Consider the following 22142-nt stretch of genomic DNA (forward strand, 5'->3'; position numbering starts at 1 on the left):
TGTTTTAATTTGTTAGAAAAACCATGTTAAACTTTATTTAAACTACTAAGCCATTTCGTCTAATTTGCAACGAATTAGGAGGACAGAATGCGCAGTATAATTAATTCTAATTTCAGAGAAAGTATCTCAAGCTGCATAAGAGAGCTTCTCTAATTTCCTGTGACATTCGTTTTCGTTTGCTCGCCCCATCTTCTAAACATACAACACGGAACTTTCATTTGATCTTTTTGTAAATCGCCTGTCAAATATTAAAGAGAATAAAAGATAATCCCTTTACAGCAGTGGATAGTAACGATGGCGTGGTTTGCCTTTGCAATGGTGTTGATGAAATCGAAATGAAATGTCCAGATAGTTTTCGGATAGTTGCATAATAGCTGCATGCCAGAAATGGGCACACAGTGGATGAGCAGAGGTGTTCCTGAAAAAGTCCATTAGTGAAGTTTGGCCTTCTATATTGTTTTTACCTTGAAGCTTATTTCAAGGAATGTGTAAACTTTTCAAAACTGTTGCTATTTAATTAAAACTCCCTAATTGACCTTTATTTAAAGAAGATTTTAATCTTTAAATTATAGTAAATCAATGTGTAATTGGTAAAATTTTGCCAATATCTCGATGAGTGCTCTAGATATTTTGTCGATATTATATTTACGATATTATTACCTACATACCTTGTTGACAGTTTATTAAAGTTTTATTTGTTTATTCTGTCGAACTATTAGGAACATGTAAATTTAATGGAGTGTTATAACTAAATTATAAAGTTTTTAATCCCACTTAAATTAATTAATTAACAATTTAGAATTAGGATTTTTTTAACATGATAATAGTTTAGTTATGCTTCCCCCAAAATTTAATGTTAATTTGTATAATTTCAAATACATCTCTACAAAGCTTACAAATCCAGCTTCGAGCTGCAACCATTCGAAAGCTTGCGACATTTCCTTTCAATCTTTATGGAAAAATCCTTTTTGTTAGTATAATAAACCTTTCATTAAAGCATATCTTTTATAAATTCGTATGAAGCGGTCTATCGAGGCTAACGACTTTCGCAGCATATTTACGTTGCACTTTAGAAAGTAAAATTTTCCGGTTTATTAAAAATTTAATTGAGTCATTCCAAAAACTTACTTTATATCATAGAGTTTTTCGATTTATCTCGAATAAAGTTCTTTAGGTTAAATGTCAATTTTCGTCATTTATAGGCGCTAATACCGTCAAAGCAATTTTAATACATTCGAATTCCGACAAGAAATTAACTCAAATTTAATCAAAATTCTTTATTTCTACTTATAATCGGAATTTTCGAAATAAAATTATTATTGGTTTTAATTACGTACCATTCTAAATTTTTAAGGTCCATGTTCAAATTCCAAAGCCTTCTTGGAGACAAAGGTTACAATTTATAAATAAGTTTTTGAAAGTATTGAGACCAAGTGCATTCTCTCTTGTCATTGAAAAAATGAACGTAAATGGGATTTTTAAAATTTCCCTACAAAATGTTTATTTTCAGAACACCCGGTTTATAAAAAAAAAAGAGGTACAGGTACGATAAAATGTTTGCTCCTTTCCGTGAACATTTTAGAAAAGTTAGGCGTCCTGCGAGTTCATAAAATTCTTTGACGAAAATAATATATGTATCTAGAAAAGAGTCAGAGATAAATGGCGGTCTGAATAAAATCAATTATATTCCATATGATGCACATATTTTTGTTTTGGTTCTGGTAAAATAGCATAAGATTATTTTAAAAGTATTTGGCAAAGCAAAGTATCTCTATATATAAACATATATGTTGTTCATTAATATCACTAATATTGATATAACATTGATATACCTAAGGAACAAATATCCATATATCAACAATATCTATATCTAAGGAACAAAATTAAATCGAAGCGCGTGTCTTAAGTTGCTTTTTTTTAAAGATCCACTGTGCGCAAACCAGTTTTTATTCTAATAAAAACCGAGATACCAAAAATTTTAATTATTGTTCATCTCCTTAACAATTCAAAATGCGGAAAAAAATAACAAAAAAAAAACTTTTCATGGGTGAATCTGAGGAAGAGGCAGAAAATAAACATAATGACTTTCTAATCTACCAAGGTTTATCCAAACTTTTAAAATTTTAGAATGAACCTATTAACTTTGAATATAACATATTATACATAATATTGGTGATTCTCTAATATAAAATATCTGCTGTCCACTGAGCCAAAATCACTAAATAATAACTTCCTTGTAAGGGAAAAGTAATATCGTTATGTGCTATCAAGCTTTCGAATAAATCCATTTGCTAATGATTTTTATTTTTTTCTGCAGCAGGAAAAGGCTTTGGGATGTCACGTGCCAAATAGATTGGTGAAATATAGATTCAATTTCAAGCGCAATTTACTTCTAGGTCAATGAAATATTTTCCCCGCAAGTTCTTGACAACATATTGTTCTATTACGAGCGTCGTGTGGCACTATTTTTTATTTAATCATTTTGCATTAAAAACGTAATTTAGTAAATATTTCGTTTCGGATAAAATAGAACGGTAGGACCATTTTCGACTACCCCCCATTAACTCATTCTCAACCAAACGTTTAAATTCTTGTTCTGGGTTCCGGAGTGCAAAATCTTGTCGACCACTTAACGCAGAACAAAACTTCTCGCGTCTCCACATTCGCATCCCTCAGTTTTATCACGCAAATAAAACGAGACGAATTCAAAATAAAAACTTTAATACCTCAAAAGAAGCTTAACTTACGATGATTAGGAAAAATCGAGGTCCTTCCAGTATCCAGTAATACGGGAGAAAGTAATAATACGTCCATGTCCTAGAAACAATGTTTATCTAAATGAAAAATATTCTTTCGCGGACGAAAACACTGCAGTAGTAGCAATGTAATGGACCAGATTATGGATATTAGATATTCGTCGCATTCCTCGCCCATGTAAATCATGCTTAAAATAATCGTAACTATTTAATTACCATGAAGTAAAATCTAAGGCAGAACGAAGCGAAGAAAGAGTTAAAGATTACCTAGACTTTGATAAATTAACGGACGGCGTTAACAGATTTTATTTATTTACAATTTCAAGAAACAAGTCTTAAAATAAATAAAGTAAATAACATTAAATACTTAGGCATATTTGAGAAAAATTTAACGTTTATGTGGAAAAACTCGTTTATAAAATATGAGTTGAATCTACATTAAAGTACACCATATTTGTGTGAGGTCCACTGCGCTACCCTGCTTATTCTTTAAATGCCGTTAAAAATTATACAAAAGTTGTGTATCAGAAAGAAAGACATTTTCAGGCTAATGAAAATTAAAATAGAAAATATTTATCCACTAATTCGCATAAGAAATCTCATTAACTATAAAACATCCATGAATTGGAAGCTACACTCTCTTTCAGAAAAATGTAGAACAATGAAATGTCCAGTATATTCAGAAAGAAATGAAGAAGAAGAATGAAGAAATCGGTTGAAAATTGTGTTCGTCATAGGCCGATGTTTATGATTTGTGCTATTGTTTTCTAATATCTATATATTAATACACCTAGAGGATGGAGTTTTCCAGACCCTTTATTATGAAGGCATCCTTTAGGAATTTTGGACTATAGTTACCTGTTTTTGTAAGCAGGCCGAGTGACCTTTAATTAACAACAACAACCATACAGGAAATTAGTACGAGGGTATGAATTCAGATGTTTTACAAGAGACAGTTCTTCAAATGACTAAGAATATTATGATTTTTTATAATTTAATTTCTGTGTAATGTATTTTTGTGTAGGGCGTAATAAAAATTAAGGGTACTCAATACTGTTTTCAAAATGCTCAGTTCCCCAATTACCGGGACATCTCCTTCACATTATTTTTAGTATTGGTGAATGGACAATAATAGACACCACAAATTGTTCGAAACCACCTGCACTCGATAAAATAAAATGCCAAACAACGAAAGTGGTTTAAGTTGGGGCACTCGCTTTCTATACCTGACGAGATATTACTCTACACTTTTCTGAAATATACTTTAGTTATATTCATGAACTATAAAACCCTTTCTCATATTTAACCTTCCTAACTCTTCATAGTCTACTGTGCTATTTCATTCTTTCATATTTTCTTTCTTGTAATCTTTTCTTTTCTTAATTCTTATGGCTTGCAATATAATTAAGTACACTGTATGCTATATTAAGTTAATTTAAGTACAGCACATTTTATTATTTTTGAATCTAGTTAAATTTTGTAATAAAATATATAAATAAATAAACATATAAAAATGAAAAGAAATGTTTAAATACCAATTCGATCGTTAACATCACTTAATCAGGTCTAGATGAACGTGTTACGTCTGTAAAATGCGCTGCAAAATTGCTGTTACAATTATATCTTCAACCGTCACTTAATTAAAAACATTCACACCCAAATACTAAAAAAATACAAACTAATGCTAACGCTAACGATTTCTGAAAAAAATAATGCATAGAAAGTCATGGTTGGAAATGTATTTGACCTCAATTTTTAATTCAAAAGAACTTTTCCTAATAGCACTTTCTCGATTTTTTGAACTAAGGGTATTTTACCCTTGAAATAATGGGCAAACATACAAATTTTGCAGCAATTATTAATGAAACATTTTCCCTTATGTATTGTATATTTTCTTGCATTTCCGTTTTTGAAAAATTTCACCGTATTGGGAAACTTTATTGATAATACTATTTAATTCAATAAAGAGGAATAATGGTGAATCACTTTTACATAAAATAGGAAACGAGGCAAGATACAAAAACAATTCAAGAGTTGAACTTTTCGTGGCTTATTAAAAGTAAATAGCAAAAATTGCCAAAAAGTCGTTACAGTAGTAGTGTACATTTCTTTGTCAATAATATTGTTTTAGATATCTCACAGTTTTTATCTAGTCAATTTAGCAAAATTAGTCCTTTATCATTATATATAATCATAAATTAATTTGTAAGGACATGATTAATTTTGAATGAACTTTATTCAATTAATTGTACTTCTATGAAAATGTTAGTTAAAAACACGGAAAAAACAACTCTCAAATGAGATATCAGTTTGCTTGTAGCGAACTCATCTCTTTGACAATTCTGATGTCGAAAATATCAGATAGTAGAAAAAAACTGGACAATTTCCTCAACTACCATGTCATAGTTAATTTTTAGGTTTGTTTTCTAGAGACCCTTAATTATCAAAGGTCCCATCACTAATCGGTAGTAATATTTTAACAAATAATGTTTCCTCCTGACATACCTTATCTTCAAAAATCAATCTTAATTTTTTTATATTAATAAAATCCTGTTTCGGACGTAATAAAAACAGATTTTCTCCGAAGAGACGCAGATAAAGGTTAACGATGTCGATTTCCCAAGAGTTTGCGGAAAATTAAATATATTATTGACTCCGGTTTCCGATTGAAAATGCATGATTTCTCTACCCATGCAACGGTTTTGAATAATAAAATTTCAAAATTAGAAAATTTAATACGATAAAGTACGAGGTTAAAGCTCTAATTAATTTTACTTACGTCTCGACAACTTTCCATATCATTACTCCTAACCAGATGGCTGTCATAATAGCCGGTATGATCCATCCGGCGTAAACGTATATATTGATATATAAATGTTCCCGAAACACTGCGACAGTAATAACGTTGTGCAGGTACAAACCCTCGATAAACATCCACATAAACATGGCCGTTTTGGCGTATTCCATTAGCGTAGTGCATATTTCGTACAGGTAATACTAAAAAAACAGGTAAAAGCTTATATTAAATAGATTGCAATGCCTTACACTAATTCTCTCTTTAGTGAAAAAAATTATTAGGAACTATAACGATTATTGCATATGAAATGCACTGCATAAAGAGTAAAAGGATAGGTGTGACCTTGAGGACGTGACTACCGGCTGTCCCAAATGTGTGTTCCAGTCTTGTACGAGGTTAGCGCCAAAATTTCCCGGCCTGACATAGATGCAGCTCCAGTATCACGATAAAACTTTGTCTTCTTTTAAATATATATCTTAGTTAAGTAGTTTTTTATTGACAGCATTTTCAACAAGACTTGTCCAAAAAAATGTCGCAAATAACGCAAATTGAATATAGAGCAGTCATAAAGTTTTTAACAAAAGAAGAGTTAGCACCTAAAATTATTAAAGAAAGGCTGGATGGTGTGTACGGCCAAAGTTCTCCTTCGTATTCTGTTGTGAAAGAATGGGTAAAACGTTTTCGAAGGGGCCAGGAGTCCCTTGAAGATGATTCAAGAACTGGTCGACCAGTGGAGGTTATAACGGAAGATATTGTTGCGATTGTGGAAGAGGTGGTATTGAGTGATCGACGATTAAAGGTCAAGGAAGTCTCAGAAATTACTAAGCTTTCTGATACAAGTGTTTGTCGAATCCTGCATGATCATTTGGGTATGCATAAGGTTAGTGCAAGATGGGTGGGTGGCAAAAACAACGCCGTGTCGAGTGTGCGCGGTCTGTTTTGGAACTCTGTGGGTCGGAACCGAAGCCTCTGATAGAAACTATTGTGACCGGAGATGAAACTATGTTTCTCTATTATGACCATCCATCGAAAAAAGAACCAATGGAGTGGCGTCGTAAGGGTGAAGCACCTCCAAGAAAATTCAGAATCTGCCAGTCAACAAAAAAGGTGATGGCCATGATCTTTTGGAATTGTGAAGGAAATCTTTTTATAGATTTTAAAGAAACTAATACCACTGTCAATGGTAAATATTACGCAACATTGTTACATAAATTGCGCCACTGCATACGTGTAAAACGTCGATGAAAACTGACCAGAGGCGTGCGTCTTTTGCACGATAATGCACCTGTCCATACGGCTGGTGTTCCACAAGCTGCCATTTTAGAGTGTGGGTTCCAACAGATAGATCATCATCCCTATAGTCCAGATATGGCCCCCAGCGATTATTCTTTGTATGGATATTTAACGACGAAGTTCAGTTGAAAGAGGCTGTTTTAGCTAATTTTGCAGACAAACCAAAGGAACATTTTTTTTTAAAGTATAATAAAAAATAAAAATAATAAAAAATTGTTACTCTACTTTGTTTCTTTCATATTCAGGCCGGGAAATTTTGGCGCTGCCCTCATCCATAGGATTAGAAAAAAAGAGTTCAATACAATAAATACTGCTTTTACCATTGTTATAATGGTCGTAATATTTAGATAAAACTTATTGCATTTAATATCAAGATATATAATAACAAGGTATCACAGTAAACAAAACCCTGTGCTCTATTTCTTAATGCGAGAGAGGTCTAAGTCACTATTGAACTGTAAAACTTAATGATCCAATAGGCGTAGTGTTGTATTTACGATGATTTTCAGACAGGCAGGCTAATGTTGAATTAGAGTTACTTTTCGGCAGTTGTTGGCAAAGTTTACTGAGAGTCGCCACCAAAAATTCAGAATTAGGAGTTGCAAAAGTCGCCGAAATGTGTTCAAACATGACTGGAGCTAGGCAATCAACAATACACCGGCTTGTGCATAAGTATCAAGTCACCAAAGAGAAGTACAGGAGCAAAAGCAACTGTAATAAATGGGGATGAAAACGCTGCCGTCAGAACAATAATATTTTTGAAGGTAATCAAGTTTCATTACGAAAAAAGTCAAACCAGGAAGTCACTTTAATTTGGAAGTATTGGTAACACATTGCAGGACAAAAAACAATTAATAACGGATTGTAAGCTCTATGGGCGGATGAACTACTCGAATTAAAATACCCTCGGGAAAAGGTAGACAATTAATTTGTCGGTAACGGCTTACTAGTATTTTGGATTCATGATTTTAAAACTACTTTCAGCAAATGCTACTTTTTATTTCTTCTAAACTTATTATCATAAGTAATGTCAGCTACAACTCTTAGAAAAAACTGACTTCACTGACTTACTTTAAATGAGAAGCAATTTCAGAAAGATATGCTGAAAAAGGAGCTACCTGAAATTGTAAATTTCAATAAGTCTCTGTGTACGAAATTTCTTGTCAATGATTCAAAACTTTCACTTTTAAAGTTTAAATCCTCTTGCAAGAGGGAATAGAGACAGCACATTGCGAAAAATGGAGTAAGTGCTTACATACTAGAAAACACTGTAGAGCATTGCAAATTTACATTTTATTAACCTCTTGAATTAAAAAATACAGGATTATTAAAGAAACTCCATTCAAAAAGTCAGAAAGAAATATCCGCCTCTTTAACTAAAAATCACCACGTCAGACATAATCACACCATAATAGTCAAAATTTTTGCTGATGGAGGCAAGGAGAAAAAATTTTGCGCATCAAATAAAATGTTTGGCAAAAATTCAACGCGAATTACAAAAACATGAGAAACACTTTTCGTTTTAATTGTCAAGGGTTGTTTTTTGCAAATTGTATATCTGGGATTAAATTTTGCGCAGCTAACAAAGTTTAAGTCGTCTTTAATTACTTGCTAATGACCCAACTTGTGGGCATAATCTTGTAATTAAGATTTTCTGCATGGGATCAGGTTCAAAGCAAGGCTGCAAACTTAAAGTTTTTAGGTGCCGATCAAATATTTGACTATATTTGCAGTACGATTCAACAGTTCTATTCATTTTAAAGTTTTTAGCGAAGAGCGCACAGAGAAAATAATTATAATTTCTCCTTTTTTTATAAAAAATATTTTCCACTTGCTACTGTAAAACCATTTACAAATCATCTGGAATCCTCCTACTTCGGTTGTTTAAAAATCAAATTTACTGACGTTTCGCCAATCATCCTGCTGCCTTCTTCAAAGCTTAACTGAGACTGGCTGGGATTCTACTCTGTATCTGTTTATATATTGTTTGAGGGGGGCGGAGCTAAAGTAGAGGCATGAACATTGTCTCGGATGAGTGATTCGCATACTGGTGAAAGGTTGGAACGGTTAGGATTGTTTGGTTAATAATCGATTTCTATAGATTCTCGGATTTTTCTTTGATAGAAGAATTGAATACATGCACGAATTTTAGTTTTATCGAATAAGATTTGATGTCGGGACATTTTTTGTCCGGTCTGTCCAATGTATTCTTTGCCGCATATGCATGAATATTGTAAACTCCTGGTATCTCAAACGGAATTTTGTCTGTGAGGGAACGAAGATGTTGAAAGGATTCTGGACAAGTGGTAAATCTGGTTTTGACGTTATATTTCTTAATATGTGGTCAGTAATGTTTTGAATGTGTGGAAGTTGTAAGTAGTCGTGAAGTGTATTTTGTGATGGAACGCTTGATATCTCTAATGTGCAAATTATTAGAAAGAAGAGCAGATGTAAGGCGTTTTAATTCTGGGTTCAATGACTCGAGCTGAGATAGTTTTACGGCAGGTGGTGATGCAGTCCCACATCACCAAAGACAATGAGTCCGAAAGCAACCCCATACTTGCCACTATTGTCATTCCTTACATTTAAATATCACTAACCACGTATCAAAAGTTTTTTAGAAATATAACACCAAACCACATTTACCACTCCTTCTTTACCACAATCATAAAAAAAAATTCTTGCATGTAATCAATTCTTCTACCAAGGAAATCTGAGAATCCATAGAAGTCTATAAGCAACAAAACAATCTTAACAGTGACTCAGGTTTTTACCTTTCACCAATATATTTTTTTTCGAAGAAACTTCCACAGGGTACTGTAATACTTTTTACAAAACCTGCTTGCTGGGCAAGTTCGACTCAGCAAAAACCGACGCAGAAGGAATCCAGAAGTTTTGTAAAAAGTAATGTTCATGTAGTTCCTTTAGCTCCGCCCCTCAAACAATATATAAGCAGGTGGAATGCGAGCAAGTTTCAAGCTCTGAGGAAGCAAACAGGATAATTGACGAATAGTCAGCAAATTTGATTTATAAACAACCGACGCAGGAGGAATGCAAAATATTTGCAAATAGTGTTAATTTTTTAATAATATTATTGTTTCTATATTTGACGTTTCCTAGCAGAACTAATTTTCACATAAGTTACATATTTAAGGTTAAGAAATCAACATTAAGCCAGTGAAAATTGTAAATTGCAAATAGGGTAACTGACAGGATACATAACGTAATATGAAATTTATACTCACGTCTTTCAGCAAAAACTTGTTTTCCTCGGTTAAATGCTGGTCTATGTACTTTATTAACCTAAAATCCACTTGAAGCAAAGTAGCTACAAAAAGATTCTTATGAATTCTGGTCCTGTTGTTCTTTAAGATTCTGAAAAAGAAAATGAAATTTCATTTCGCAACATCCAATAGATGAGTGAAAAAAATTGTAATTTGATAGTTCATCTTAATGGTTACTAGGACTACTCGATCCAGAAATTTGTAATGGTTAGTTTGGTTTTATTGTTCGTAGAATTTACCAATATAACTGGCATTATTTTTAGGAGAGATTTTCAAATTCCGTTTGGTATTTGTTAATTTCCTATTGCGGCGTTGAATAACACAAATGGTACTTAAATTAAATTACCAATTACCTGTACGAAAAAAATACATATAGGGAGATCAGCAACGACATAAATGAGAACGATAACCCTACCATCTCTATTATTCTCGTTGTGTTTGCGATCTGGAACAAAGAAATGAATCGGTTAAGGTAAGCGAAGCCATTTTTATCCTGGTTGTTTGCTTTTAGTAGGCTCTACGTTAAAAAAAAGTATGAAACTTTCATTTTGAGATTGTACTGAAGCACTTGTTAGTATTATGAGTGACAATAGACAAGTTCTGTAGTCAAACGCTCCAATATCGCTTGAAGCGGGCATATTTGTATAGGCAGTGTCAACGCTAAAGAAATACCACTCAACATAACCGGAAAGACTCTGCGTTTTATAATACTGTAGTCCCCCCACGCATACCGTGAAGATTTTAAAGAGCCCGAGTAGTAGGAAATTTCTGGAACATAACATAAATATACATTAGGAAACTGCAAGTTGCAAAGTAAAACGTGTGCACTTTTTCCCAAGTATATAAAATGAGATGCTTTTATATTTTAAACGCACAGCGACGTACAGCGAATGAATCTTTTATATTTTAATTTGCGAGTGTGGATTGAATTTTTTTAATGAAATTAGCCCGAAACTTTGATATTGCACTAAACAAAAACGAGAATTTACTGCGCAAAAACAAGATAATTCTACCGTGAGAGGACATGGATGACACCAAATATTCTGTTGACGCAGTCACTGACAATTGCAACTTTATGGTCTGCGAGGTGTTTTTTATAATTTCATATCAAGTTCGCTGATTAACAGATCACAGTCAGTTTGAATATCCTTGGCAGAATAGTCAATTATGCAAAGGACACGGCAAGATTTTATATTGATGCTTCTTAATTTTAAAGAGGCAGGTTGAAACAGATGTTGAAACAATAGTAAAATGGATTCAATAAAATAAACTCTCACGAAACGTTTCGAAAACAAATTATTTTTGTTTTACTTACAGCATCATCAAATATATACAAATAAATATAAAAATCTGAATTCATTAAGTATCTATGTATTTATATAGCTCTGGATTCTCATTTAAAATGGGATCTTCATGCTAATGAAGTAACTAGAAAAAATGTTAGCTTAACATCGAAATTGAAATGTCGAAAAGATTTTTTTGATTAATACTTTATTTAGTAGTTCTTAGTAGTAGAAGAAATGGGACATAATATTCTCTACTCTATTGACATACTTTATAATCTTACTATCTTGTCATCATCACCAGTCACTCCCACACTACTCGTTCGTAAAAACCAGGGCCTAATAATTTTACGATTAAAATTAAAAAAAAATTGTCAAAACTATACCCCGAGGGCTTATAGCATCCTGCCAAACAGGTTAAAACAAAAAATTAAAAAATCAGCAAATAGATACACATATATACACATAACCTATTCAAAACTAATTGAAAAAAATGTACGTTTTCATTTAAACCAATTATGAACTTTCCCTTGATTATGACATTCTAGCTATAGATAAAAGCCCGAAATTTCCATAGAATGATCCAATTGGAGACCACAATATTAACGAATAGGACTTTTAGTTCACCTTTACATCTGCAAATTAGAATTTCTAAATAGGTGATTATAATCCCGTACAAGCAGAATCTGTTCTTCTTCGGCGATTATTTATTTGTTATAGTTTAATAGGTTATGTGCACATACACCGTTCTCTTTCTATTTCTCTACGAGAATGACATCAAGAACATCATTAAAAATATTAAAACTTTCGGTTCTCATAAGCTGATTACTCTGCTTTGTGGTAATTGTAGCCCGTTAACTTATATTATAATTTTTTGCTTGGAAACTTCTTATTTCTCACAAACAATTTAACCCACACTATTCGAATTTATGGTGAATCAGACTAAAAATTAAATTTTAGATTTAATTAATATCATCCCATGATATTAGGATAAAGGACTGGTTATAGCTGTTAGACTACACTATCCAATGTAACGGATAATATAGTGAGTGAACTTGATAATGGTGACTGTTTTGGTTTTGCTACGAATTTGACGTAATAAATAATCACCTTTTATTATCAATTTTACGTTTTAGTGACTTTGGTAACGGCACTTTAGGATTACCTTTATCATATTTATTTTTGAGAAAACAAAAAGCACCGAAAATGCATGCATGCATGCATGCAAGCTGTGGTGTTCCTCAAGGTAGTATTTTAGATCCGTTATTATTCACAATTTATATTTCTTAATTTCTTAAATCCTTGAAATGCTGCAGATAATACCTAGATTTATTATGCTTTCTATTTGAAATAAACAGAATTTAACAACAAGACAACACATAGCTTTTAAATCAAATCTGAATGATACATTATATAAAAAACTAGGAAAAACTTTGGATTATTATTTGATCGTCAATTAAATAAATAATAAATCAAGGCATAAAAAATGTCATGCGAATCTTTTGTTTTACCACCACTATAGTATTACGATAGTATATATGGACTATACATAAATGTGGATACTTAATCGTAATATCACATTCAAAAAAATATGACATAACATTTTAATGTTCATGTTTTATACTATTTTTTTCCTTTATTTATATGTTTTTTCCTTTTTTTTTTTCGACACACTGTTTTTCTGGCTTTTTAATAGTTATATTGTTTCATTTTTTACATCTATTTAAATATTATAATTTGGTGGGAGTATTAGTTATTCACGGCCAATGTTTGCATTTATTTATTGCAACTTTTTTTTTCCGTATGGGGTTATTAAAGGTTTTGTTATTATTATTATTATTATCAGGGCAATAAACATGTTGTTGTCCTTAAATATTATTTATTTTCACAACTTTTTCACGGAATAAATATTACTTATTACCAGCAACGCATAAAAATAGAACTAAAAACCGTCCCCTTGTCTGCGATGCTATATTTTCTAAGCTGGAAGCATCTTCCAATACTCAAGTTTTGCTAATAAAAGTAATACACAATAAATAATGTAGTTCGATTTCACTTATCACCAAAATTGCATTGCATATAAAAACAATTAATTGCAAAAGCTGAGTCTAGAAGATCAGCAACAAAACTGTCAAGCTTCTAACAAACATGAAACTCTCCAAAATTACTGAAATGACTTTAGAATCCCTTTGTTTCATTTGAGATGTGCTTTGTGCAACAATTTCATAATCGCGGACTAAATGCTTTCCGACACAAATTTCAGTCGAATCTTGACTGGCAAATCAAAACAGCCGCTTAAACCTATAAAGATGCGACGCCATCAAGTTCGCGTTTGACTGGGGGAATTTCACAATAATAAATAAACACCGAACATTCAATTAAGCCATACCTTTAGACACGTATCGTTACCAAATTGGTTACACATCTCCGCTAGTTCCTGCAATTCCAGCATGATACAAGCTTCGTAGTGTGTATAGTCGACTCTCGTTCCGTTCGTTGTGTTCTTTGTCTCCCAACGGCCTTCCGACGTGCAATGTCTATACGCGACTGCTGCAAAACCCAATATTAATTATTAACTGAGAAACCGGGGCGGCTCTTTGATCAGTTTCGGTCAAACAACGTAAGGAATTTCATTGTATTAAGGAAGTAGCGTCGGAGGAAAAAACTTGTAACATTGAGATGACTAAACACAAACCTAAATGTAAAGCAATAGATTTTTTCTACCCCCGTCTGTAAAATACCTAATTACCCACCTATCTAGCGTGCAAGAAGCGTCACTTTACCACGTCAGTTCCGTTTCCCATGAATCCGAGCCAATTCGGACATTTCCGGGATTTTACCGCACGGATTTGGGGACAATCGGATGTTTTCGGAGATGTTTCCCACGATTTGAATTTTGACGTTTGTCAATTCTGACGGTCATGTCAGTGAATGTATTCGTGTTGTTTTGCGAAAATGTACCCAAAAACTAACGGTTGTAGAAAAAGTATAGTACGCAACACGTTCGGTAAACTTTTTAACTCATTCGTTTCGTTTATTAAAAACTCGCTCCGCTCGTATCAAATAAACTTGTGAGTTAAATGCCGTTTACCGCACTTGTTGCATAATATACTATTTTTTCGCAAATTGCGATCATAATCAAAGCCAAATAGAAACACTATATCTTGATCTATTAAAAAGTCCAATTAAAGTCCTCATTTCTAATGTAACTTAAATTTTTTGTTTTCACAAAACATTATTTTTTCATTCTTGATCATTGCTTAGATTTTTACAGACACAAATAAAGGTCAACTTGATATCAGAAGCACTTTAGAAAAATAGATTCCAATTCCCACGTTACGTACCATTTCAAAAAAACAACTACATTTTGCTAAATACAGGAAGGCGCCTTATTAGTCGCGCGTCAATGAAACTGAGGGCCCAGATGTTTTGATACATAGAAGAGACCTAACCGACCATTGATAATTCTATATTATTTTTTTCTACTAACTTATCCAAAATATCCCAGTATACACTGATCATTAAGCATTCGCTCCGCTGATGTCAAATAAACTCGTGACTCAAATCCTGTTTACCACACTTAGTGCATAATTTTCATCAAAAGTACAAAAAAAGCGGATCATTTGGTAAAAACTGCCAGGCTTTTTCTCGTGTGCTCAGTGTTTTTCAATTCCTAGTTCCTTATAAGGTGTAATAAGTTTTATAGTAATATTTACCACGCACCATGTGTGCAGAGTAATCTATAAAGTTCTTAATTAATCATAAACCTCGATGATTAACATGATTAAATGAAACAGCAAATAGTCGAACCCCACACCTGACATCATTTTTTTCTCAAAATATTTTATATTAATAGGTAAACATAAATTTACCAAATCTAGCGTAAAAAATACCAAAAAATAATAAATACTAAATTTTATCGCATTTTCAAGTTTAACGTATTTTTTTAACGATATAAAAAAAGGTGAGAAAGTCAAACAAAAGAATGCTTCACGTAAGATGCATCGATCCATTTTTTTTATCCTAATTCTGGTTGTATATTTTAACAGATGCTTTTGCTCTCAGCTCTCTTTAGCACATTAACTTGCAAGTCTCTTTGGCAGTGAGCATTGCAGAACGACAATCTGGGTCCGCCTGTTCCGGATACATTACGCAAATGCCGTGTTTAAATAGAATTCCGTAACGATGCATCCTCGAAAAAGATCCCCCTCGTTTTCTTCAAACTCGCGTTTTAACGATGCCATTTTTTATCGATTCGGAACCAGGGAGATTAACGATATATTTTCACTATCTAGCGATGTATTCAGTTCAAAGCGAATGCAAGTGACTTTTTTGTCTGTTGACAATGCGCAGCAGTCGATACGTATGGATTACTTTTTCATGCGGATCGAACCTCCATATTTTCTATTTTGACGTGGATCTTGACTTGATCTCTGACGCGTTTCGTATTTTAGATGATTGGTGTCTCCATTTTATATACGAAATTATTATTCAAGTATTTGGACACTGGCTAGGAAAAAGAGAACAATTGGTAAACATTATGGATCTGACACTCGAACTCGAGATAACTTTTACTAATGAAATCGGTTGGAAGTTCACCGGTGGAGAAGGTTGCGTTCGTTATACAGTTATACAGGAACGCCTTAGACTCTTGACGATCTCATGGATTTCAGAAACTGGATTTAAAAAGAACGATTTCCTTGAAAAAGATATGTTTTTAAGATAGAGGGCTTGTTTTATGAAAACCATAAGCTAGCCTTTATTTTTGGTAGAAAACTTTCTTCCAAAGTTATACTTGATAGTCTTTAAACAGTGCTTCCAAAATGAACGACTTTAAATTCAAATTTTGCATTTTCCTTGTAGGAAACTTTTGTCAAAGTCCTAGTGGCAAACATACAAATCCTATGTCGCAGTTAATAGGATTATATTATGAAAGCGTCACTTTATTCACAACTTTTTAATAAACGAGTGACTGAAGAAGTTTACTAGCGTGTTGCGTGCTATACTTTTTCTACGACTAAGTGTTTTGAATATATTTTTGCAAAACATCCCCGATTCACTATCTGAGTGACGTGACCGTCAGAACACAAACGTCAAAATATCATAAGGCGCTAAAATCTACTTCCCGTAGTTACGGAGACCTCGGAAATGGCTCCGGAGAGTGGTTAAAGGAGCTGATTTTTAAAAATTACACTTTCCACATGCTTGACCAGTGCATGATTGGATTTTGAAAATTCTTTTCTATATTCTTAAACATTGATTTAAGGTGGCTTTTACTTGATGAAAATCCATTTATCAAAATAAATAAGAACTAAAAGTTCAGATTTTCACGAAATTATATATTTTTACATAATTATTTCGATAACATCGTGTCTTTATCAAATGTAATATTTACAAACTACCTGCTACTATATATACCGAAAAATAACCATAAAATCTTAATTAATTTGTTGTGAGGATTTAAGTTCAATATTTAAATCTAATTGATCGTTAAGCATACATTTGTTAATCAACATTCAGTTAATCTCCATGGCTTCCAATAAATTTAATTTTCTACTTTTTGTGTGGCTGTATGTAAAATATCAAAATTGTCGTCAAAAATGTGTTTTTCTGTGTTTAAGTGTGTAGCATAATTAGAATGTAGACAATTGTTTTTAAACCCTCTTTTATGTTCGTTAATGCATTTCTTGAAGGATTTACCTGTTTGTCCAATATAAATTTTAGGACAAGATCCGCATTTCAACCTGTAGACACCTAATTTTTGAGATTTTTTACATTTGGTTTTATTGTTTTTTAAAAATTTTCCTAATGTGTTGTTAGTTCTGAAAGCTATTTTTAAACCACATTTTGACAAATGTTTTGAAACTTTTTCACTAGGTTCTCCTATGTATGTAACTGTTTTAAATTGTTCGTGTTCTGTATTAGTTTTCGGATAAACAGTGTTTACTGTTGTCTGGATTTGTTTTTTATTTATAATTTTATCTATAATGGACGGGTTGTAGCCGTTGTTCAGTGCAATTTGTTTAATGATATTAAGTTCTTTTTTTTTGTAATGTTCTGTTGAGAGTGGCGTATTAAGAAGTCTGCGTATAAAAGAGTGAAATACAGGCATTTCGTGTGTATAAGGGTGATTTGAGCTGTTATGTATTACTGTGTTCGTGCGTGAAGTTTAATGATAAATGGAAAAATCTAGTTTGTTTTGCGTTTTCGTAATAGTTAAGTCTAAAAAATTAATAGAGTTATCCTGTTCAATATCGATAGTGAATTTTATACGATTATCTAATGAGTTGATGTAATTTAAAAAAGAATTCAATTGTCTGTCCGTTCCAACAAAGCAATCATACACGTATCTATACCACCATAGAAAACTTTTACTTAAAGGATGTTCTAGTATGTTATTTTCCAAATTATCCATAGAAATCTCTTCTAATAAAGGACTAATTGGGTTTCCCATAATCAAACCTTCCTTAGAGATGTAAATCTGTTCATTAAATTCAAAATAATTTTGGTCTAAAGATACTATTAAGCAATCTAATAAATCTTGTTTCACCAATGGGTTAACCTGTTTCCGAGTTAAGGTAAAATCTACTAAATTTATCACATCCATAAGGAATACTGGGAAATAAGTTTTGTACATCAAAAGACAATAGTGTTGCGTTAGAAGGGATTTTGATATCTTTAATTTTGTTGATTAATTCAAAAGAATTTTTTATTGCAAATTTTGGTTTAAAGTCTGTGTGGAACTAAAATATTTCGTGAAAATCTGAACTTTTAGTTCTTATTTATTTTTATTCTTAAGCAGTCAGAAGTTAAAAATCAAACGTAAATATTGTGTCTTATTCTATATTTTTGACATTGGACAGTGGTCGCTATCTTAAGCCGCAGATTTAAATGTAACCAATAAAGAAGCTGCAATGTCGAATGGAAACATCGAATTATTATGCATGTTTCAATTTTTCTCACCGTTCTCCAAAGTCCCCGCTAACTTGGGACAAGGCATAGTGACGTTATGGTCCGGTTTCGTGGAAGGCCAACAGATCCAATTGTCACACATGGCCGGGCAATATTCTGAAATAAAACAATGGAGATATGTTCACGGTGTAAGGCGAATAAAGGGATATTTTGATACGCCATCGTTGCGGAACCTCTTCCACCATAAATCTGAGACGACATACTCCTTCAGTCTCCTTTAGAGGCGGTAATGATCGCGTTAGGCAACAATGTAATTTAATTTAATCGGAAAAAATTTGGAGTTGAATGTACCCGCTGGTGTTTTCGATGTCCTTAGTTTCAAAAGCCCAATGAGAACCTTATTTTTGGAAATTGAAGTTTACAATATGAATATAAGTCGCAATTTTTTAAAATAGTGATCAATAACAGTTACCCTAATAAGTGCAAATTTTCAATTGCTAAGAAGAGAATGTTTAATAAACGAGTTATTAAAAAACTTAATCATTGTGTTTCATAATACGCTATTTCAGTTATTTAGGAATCATTATTAGATAATAATTTTTTGCCCTAGTCAACATTTTTTAAATTTAGACGTAGTGGGTTTTAAATATATGGCTCAAAAATTGGTACTTTTTTTAATAAACACCGTTTCCACCATCTTTACCGTTTTATAAGTATCTAAAGAAATCTTATTAGTTTGAAGTATTATTCTAAGGTAAACGATGCTCTTATGTTAATAAACTCAACGTGATCAATATTATTTGTGTGTAAAACGACGTGAATTTGATTTATGTTATAATTACAAATGTGATTGCTTTGTTTTAACTTGGATTGGAAGTTCGTTTGTTGTTCGGAATATAATTTCGAATCTGTTTGAATGGGATTCCATTGAAGAAGTATTTTAACTTTGTCATTTAAAGGTACTAATTACCGAATCTGATACACACAGAAATAAGCAGCTGCTGGTCGACAGAGTTGTTAAAACCTTTCGCACGGAGGAAGTTAAACGATTCCTTCTGCACGTGTTGTCATAGTTTTCATTTTGTTGCTTTGAAGAACCGGAGTTCGCGAAAAATGCATGGACTATATCAGGTCAGACTAATTCTAGTTACGACGAAGCACAGTTATCAATTTTATTTTCAGTTGAAAACTCACGGTTCCCAAATTTCTGTTTATTTCGGATTAGGAAATACTGTGTTAAATATCTAAAAATCGGTTGGCTTTAGAACAACAAATGAGAACTGGAAGTTTTATTATTTCGTTACGTTCTGCAATATGGCATACTTTGTTTGTAAATGATCATGAAAAATCGGTTCCATATTTTAAAAAAAAATGTAAAGTGGTACTATACAAAAAAGAGCTGCATTGCCAAAGTTAACGAAAACTTGCGAACGACGTGAATGCATTTTTATTACATTTTAAGACTGACAACTTCAGTCATTTTTAAGTAAATTTGACTGTTGCCGATATACCGCGTGTCCCAGAAAGGGCGACGCGGTACGGAATTAAAAAAAAATAACTAAATCTCCCAAGCGAATTATTTTCGAATTCCTGAAATTTGATTATGACCATAGTCAGAGTGTCATAATTACCGTTTTAAAACAAATTCCTATATTTTTGGTTTAATGTTCCTTGCAAGGGGGGTGTAAGAAAATTTTTGAAAATAAATTACTCCAAAAAGGCTTCACGAATTTCAACCAACTTGGAGTCATTAAAAAAGAATTCGATAAATGTTTGACCATAATCCAATATTGCCAGCTCTATTTGCAATCAAGAATATGATTAGTTTTGGTTAATTATTATTATTCTGATGTTGAGTTGAGAAAGGAGAGAGCATATAAAGCATAAGCATAACAAAAACTAACTAAAACTAGCCAAATACGGCTATATTTGTTCTATTTGTCGGCAACATCGGATTTCAGCCAAACATTTAACGCTTTCTGATTAAAATTGCACCAGGTGGCGGTTTCTAACGTAATTTGAAACTAAATAATTTTTTCAAAAAAAAATGCAAAGATACAATTTTTTAGTCAAAGAATAAAAGGACTTTACACCATTCAAAAAAAAATGGGATTTCCACTTTACGGCAATTAATGCTTAAATTATCAGGAATTTACCAATTAAAACGCTTATATAGGATGCCAAGTCATACTTTAGTTAACGTGTTGTTATTTATCTTATTACTTTTTTTACTTACCTTTCCACCCTACAGCAACCATTACTACGTTTTGACATTATCGTTTCATTAAAAATGAAGTTAGTCACCAACTCAGTCACTAATCATTTGTGAGATTCATTTAATAACTTATTTAATTTGTTAAATGTATAAATCCATTTAAGAAAGTAATAAAACGTCTCCTTCGACAGAAAAAAAATATTTCTCGACATCTACTTTCCCATGAAATTTTCTATTTATCTGGCAATTCTATGCACCTTTCAAATCTTTATTAAGTGTTTGTCAATTGATTGTTATTATATCACAATCCAGCGAAGTAAAAAAAAAGTAAAAAGATTTTTTTGTATACTTACTCACCCTAACCCAATTTTTTTTAGAGATAGAGAGCGAAGAGCATTAAACAAAAAATATTTGAATTTGCCTCAGTTTTAAAACGTTATAGTTATATTAACTATAATTAATATAAGAAATTTTGAGCCCTTCCAGCACTTTCTTATGGTCGATTTACTTTTTTTTAATTTTGTTTTCAAATATTTGGATTTGTCTCAGTTTTAAAACTTTTTAGTTATATTTACTATAATTAATATAAGAAAATGTTGCCCCCTTCCAGCACTTTCTCATGGTCGATTTACTTTTTTTTTCAAATTTAAAAATACCGTTTCTAGTTACCCTTACTGAGACACCCGGTATATCAATTACTATAAATTAGTTGGGTTCCGGTATAGAGTAGGATATCAGTCTTGAGTTAATAAAATTAGTTAAACCAACGAACATCGATTTGTTACAGTCTAATGCTCGTGGCGAACGTAAATGATTGGTTCATATTTAATTTACACAAGCAAAATTTTAGGTTGGAAAATTGTTGCCAAGTTGAATAATTTTTAAACGATTCTCGTCGCACCATTTCTTAGTAATTAACAAACGCTATCTCAAATAATTAGCTCAGTTTTTTATTTAGTTCAGAAAAAAATTGCCGGATTTGATCAAACAAGAACAGAATTTCGCGCCATTATAATTGTAATGGTCAGCAATTCTGCTGACTTTTATTCGAAGTTCGTCAACGTTTTCGTCATTAATTTTGGAAAATAACGAGTACCATTTTTGTTTTCATTTCATTTTTTTCAATTATGAAACTATGGATCTAAAAAATAGTGGCAGGTGTCGGCTTAAAAATCGAACACATTTAACTAGATTTGATATTATTGAGTTTTTGTTTCGGTAATAAAAAAAATTGGGCCATTACTAATAATAGGTATTAAAAATTTTCAAAATTGAAAATAAATGTGTAAGAAAAAGAAAGAAAAGCAAGATTTTACGTTTTTTTTTTAATAATTCTGAAAGTAACAAAATAAAGCTAAAGTCAATCCAACAGATTGCATGTCATATTTTTGTTGAAAGATTTGGAATCAAATGTAAAAAAAATATCCGACTAATGGATTCAAAGAAATAAAAAAGCCTCTTTTTTGCCGCTAAGCCTGGATGCAAAATCCTATCTGACATAAAGGTCCGAATAAACAAAACAAAACGGGCCACATAACGAGTTGTCGTATGAAAACTTCAAAAGCCTTTAACAATACACCAAAAAAGATTCATTATTAGAAT

General features: G+C 32.1%; 1 protein-coding gene across 1 annotated transcript in view; it reads right to left on the bottom strand.

The window, feature by feature from the left end:
* Positions 1 to 22142, bottom strand: part of LOC132696455 (PDF receptor-like) — a 55210-nt gene that overhangs the window by 4256 nt on the left and 28812 nt on the right. The window contains exons 3-8 of the mRNA XM_060661272.1: positions 18377 to 18481; positions 13803 to 13963; positions 10484 to 10575; positions 10092 to 10221; positions 5536 to 5753; positions 2748 to 2817 (exon numbers count right to left, since the gene is read on the bottom strand). Of these exons, the coding sequence (XP_060517255.1) occupies positions 2748 to 2817; positions 5536 to 5753; positions 10092 to 10221; positions 10484 to 10575; positions 13803 to 13963; positions 18377 to 18481 (776 nt within the window). The remainder of the gene's footprint in view (positions 1 to 2747; positions 2818 to 5535; positions 5754 to 10091; positions 10222 to 10483; positions 10576 to 13802; positions 13964 to 18376; positions 18482 to 22142) is intronic.

Source organism: Cylas formicarius, unplaced genomic scaffold (genome assembly GCF_029955315.1).
Source record: "Cylas formicarius isolate icCylForm1 unplaced genomic scaffold, icCylForm1.1 PGA_scaffold_1__22_contigs__length_36826433, whole genome shotgun sequence".
In the NCBI taxonomy this organism is placed as follows: Eukaryota; Metazoa; Arthropoda; class Insecta; order Coleoptera; family Brentidae; genus Cylas; species Cylas formicarius.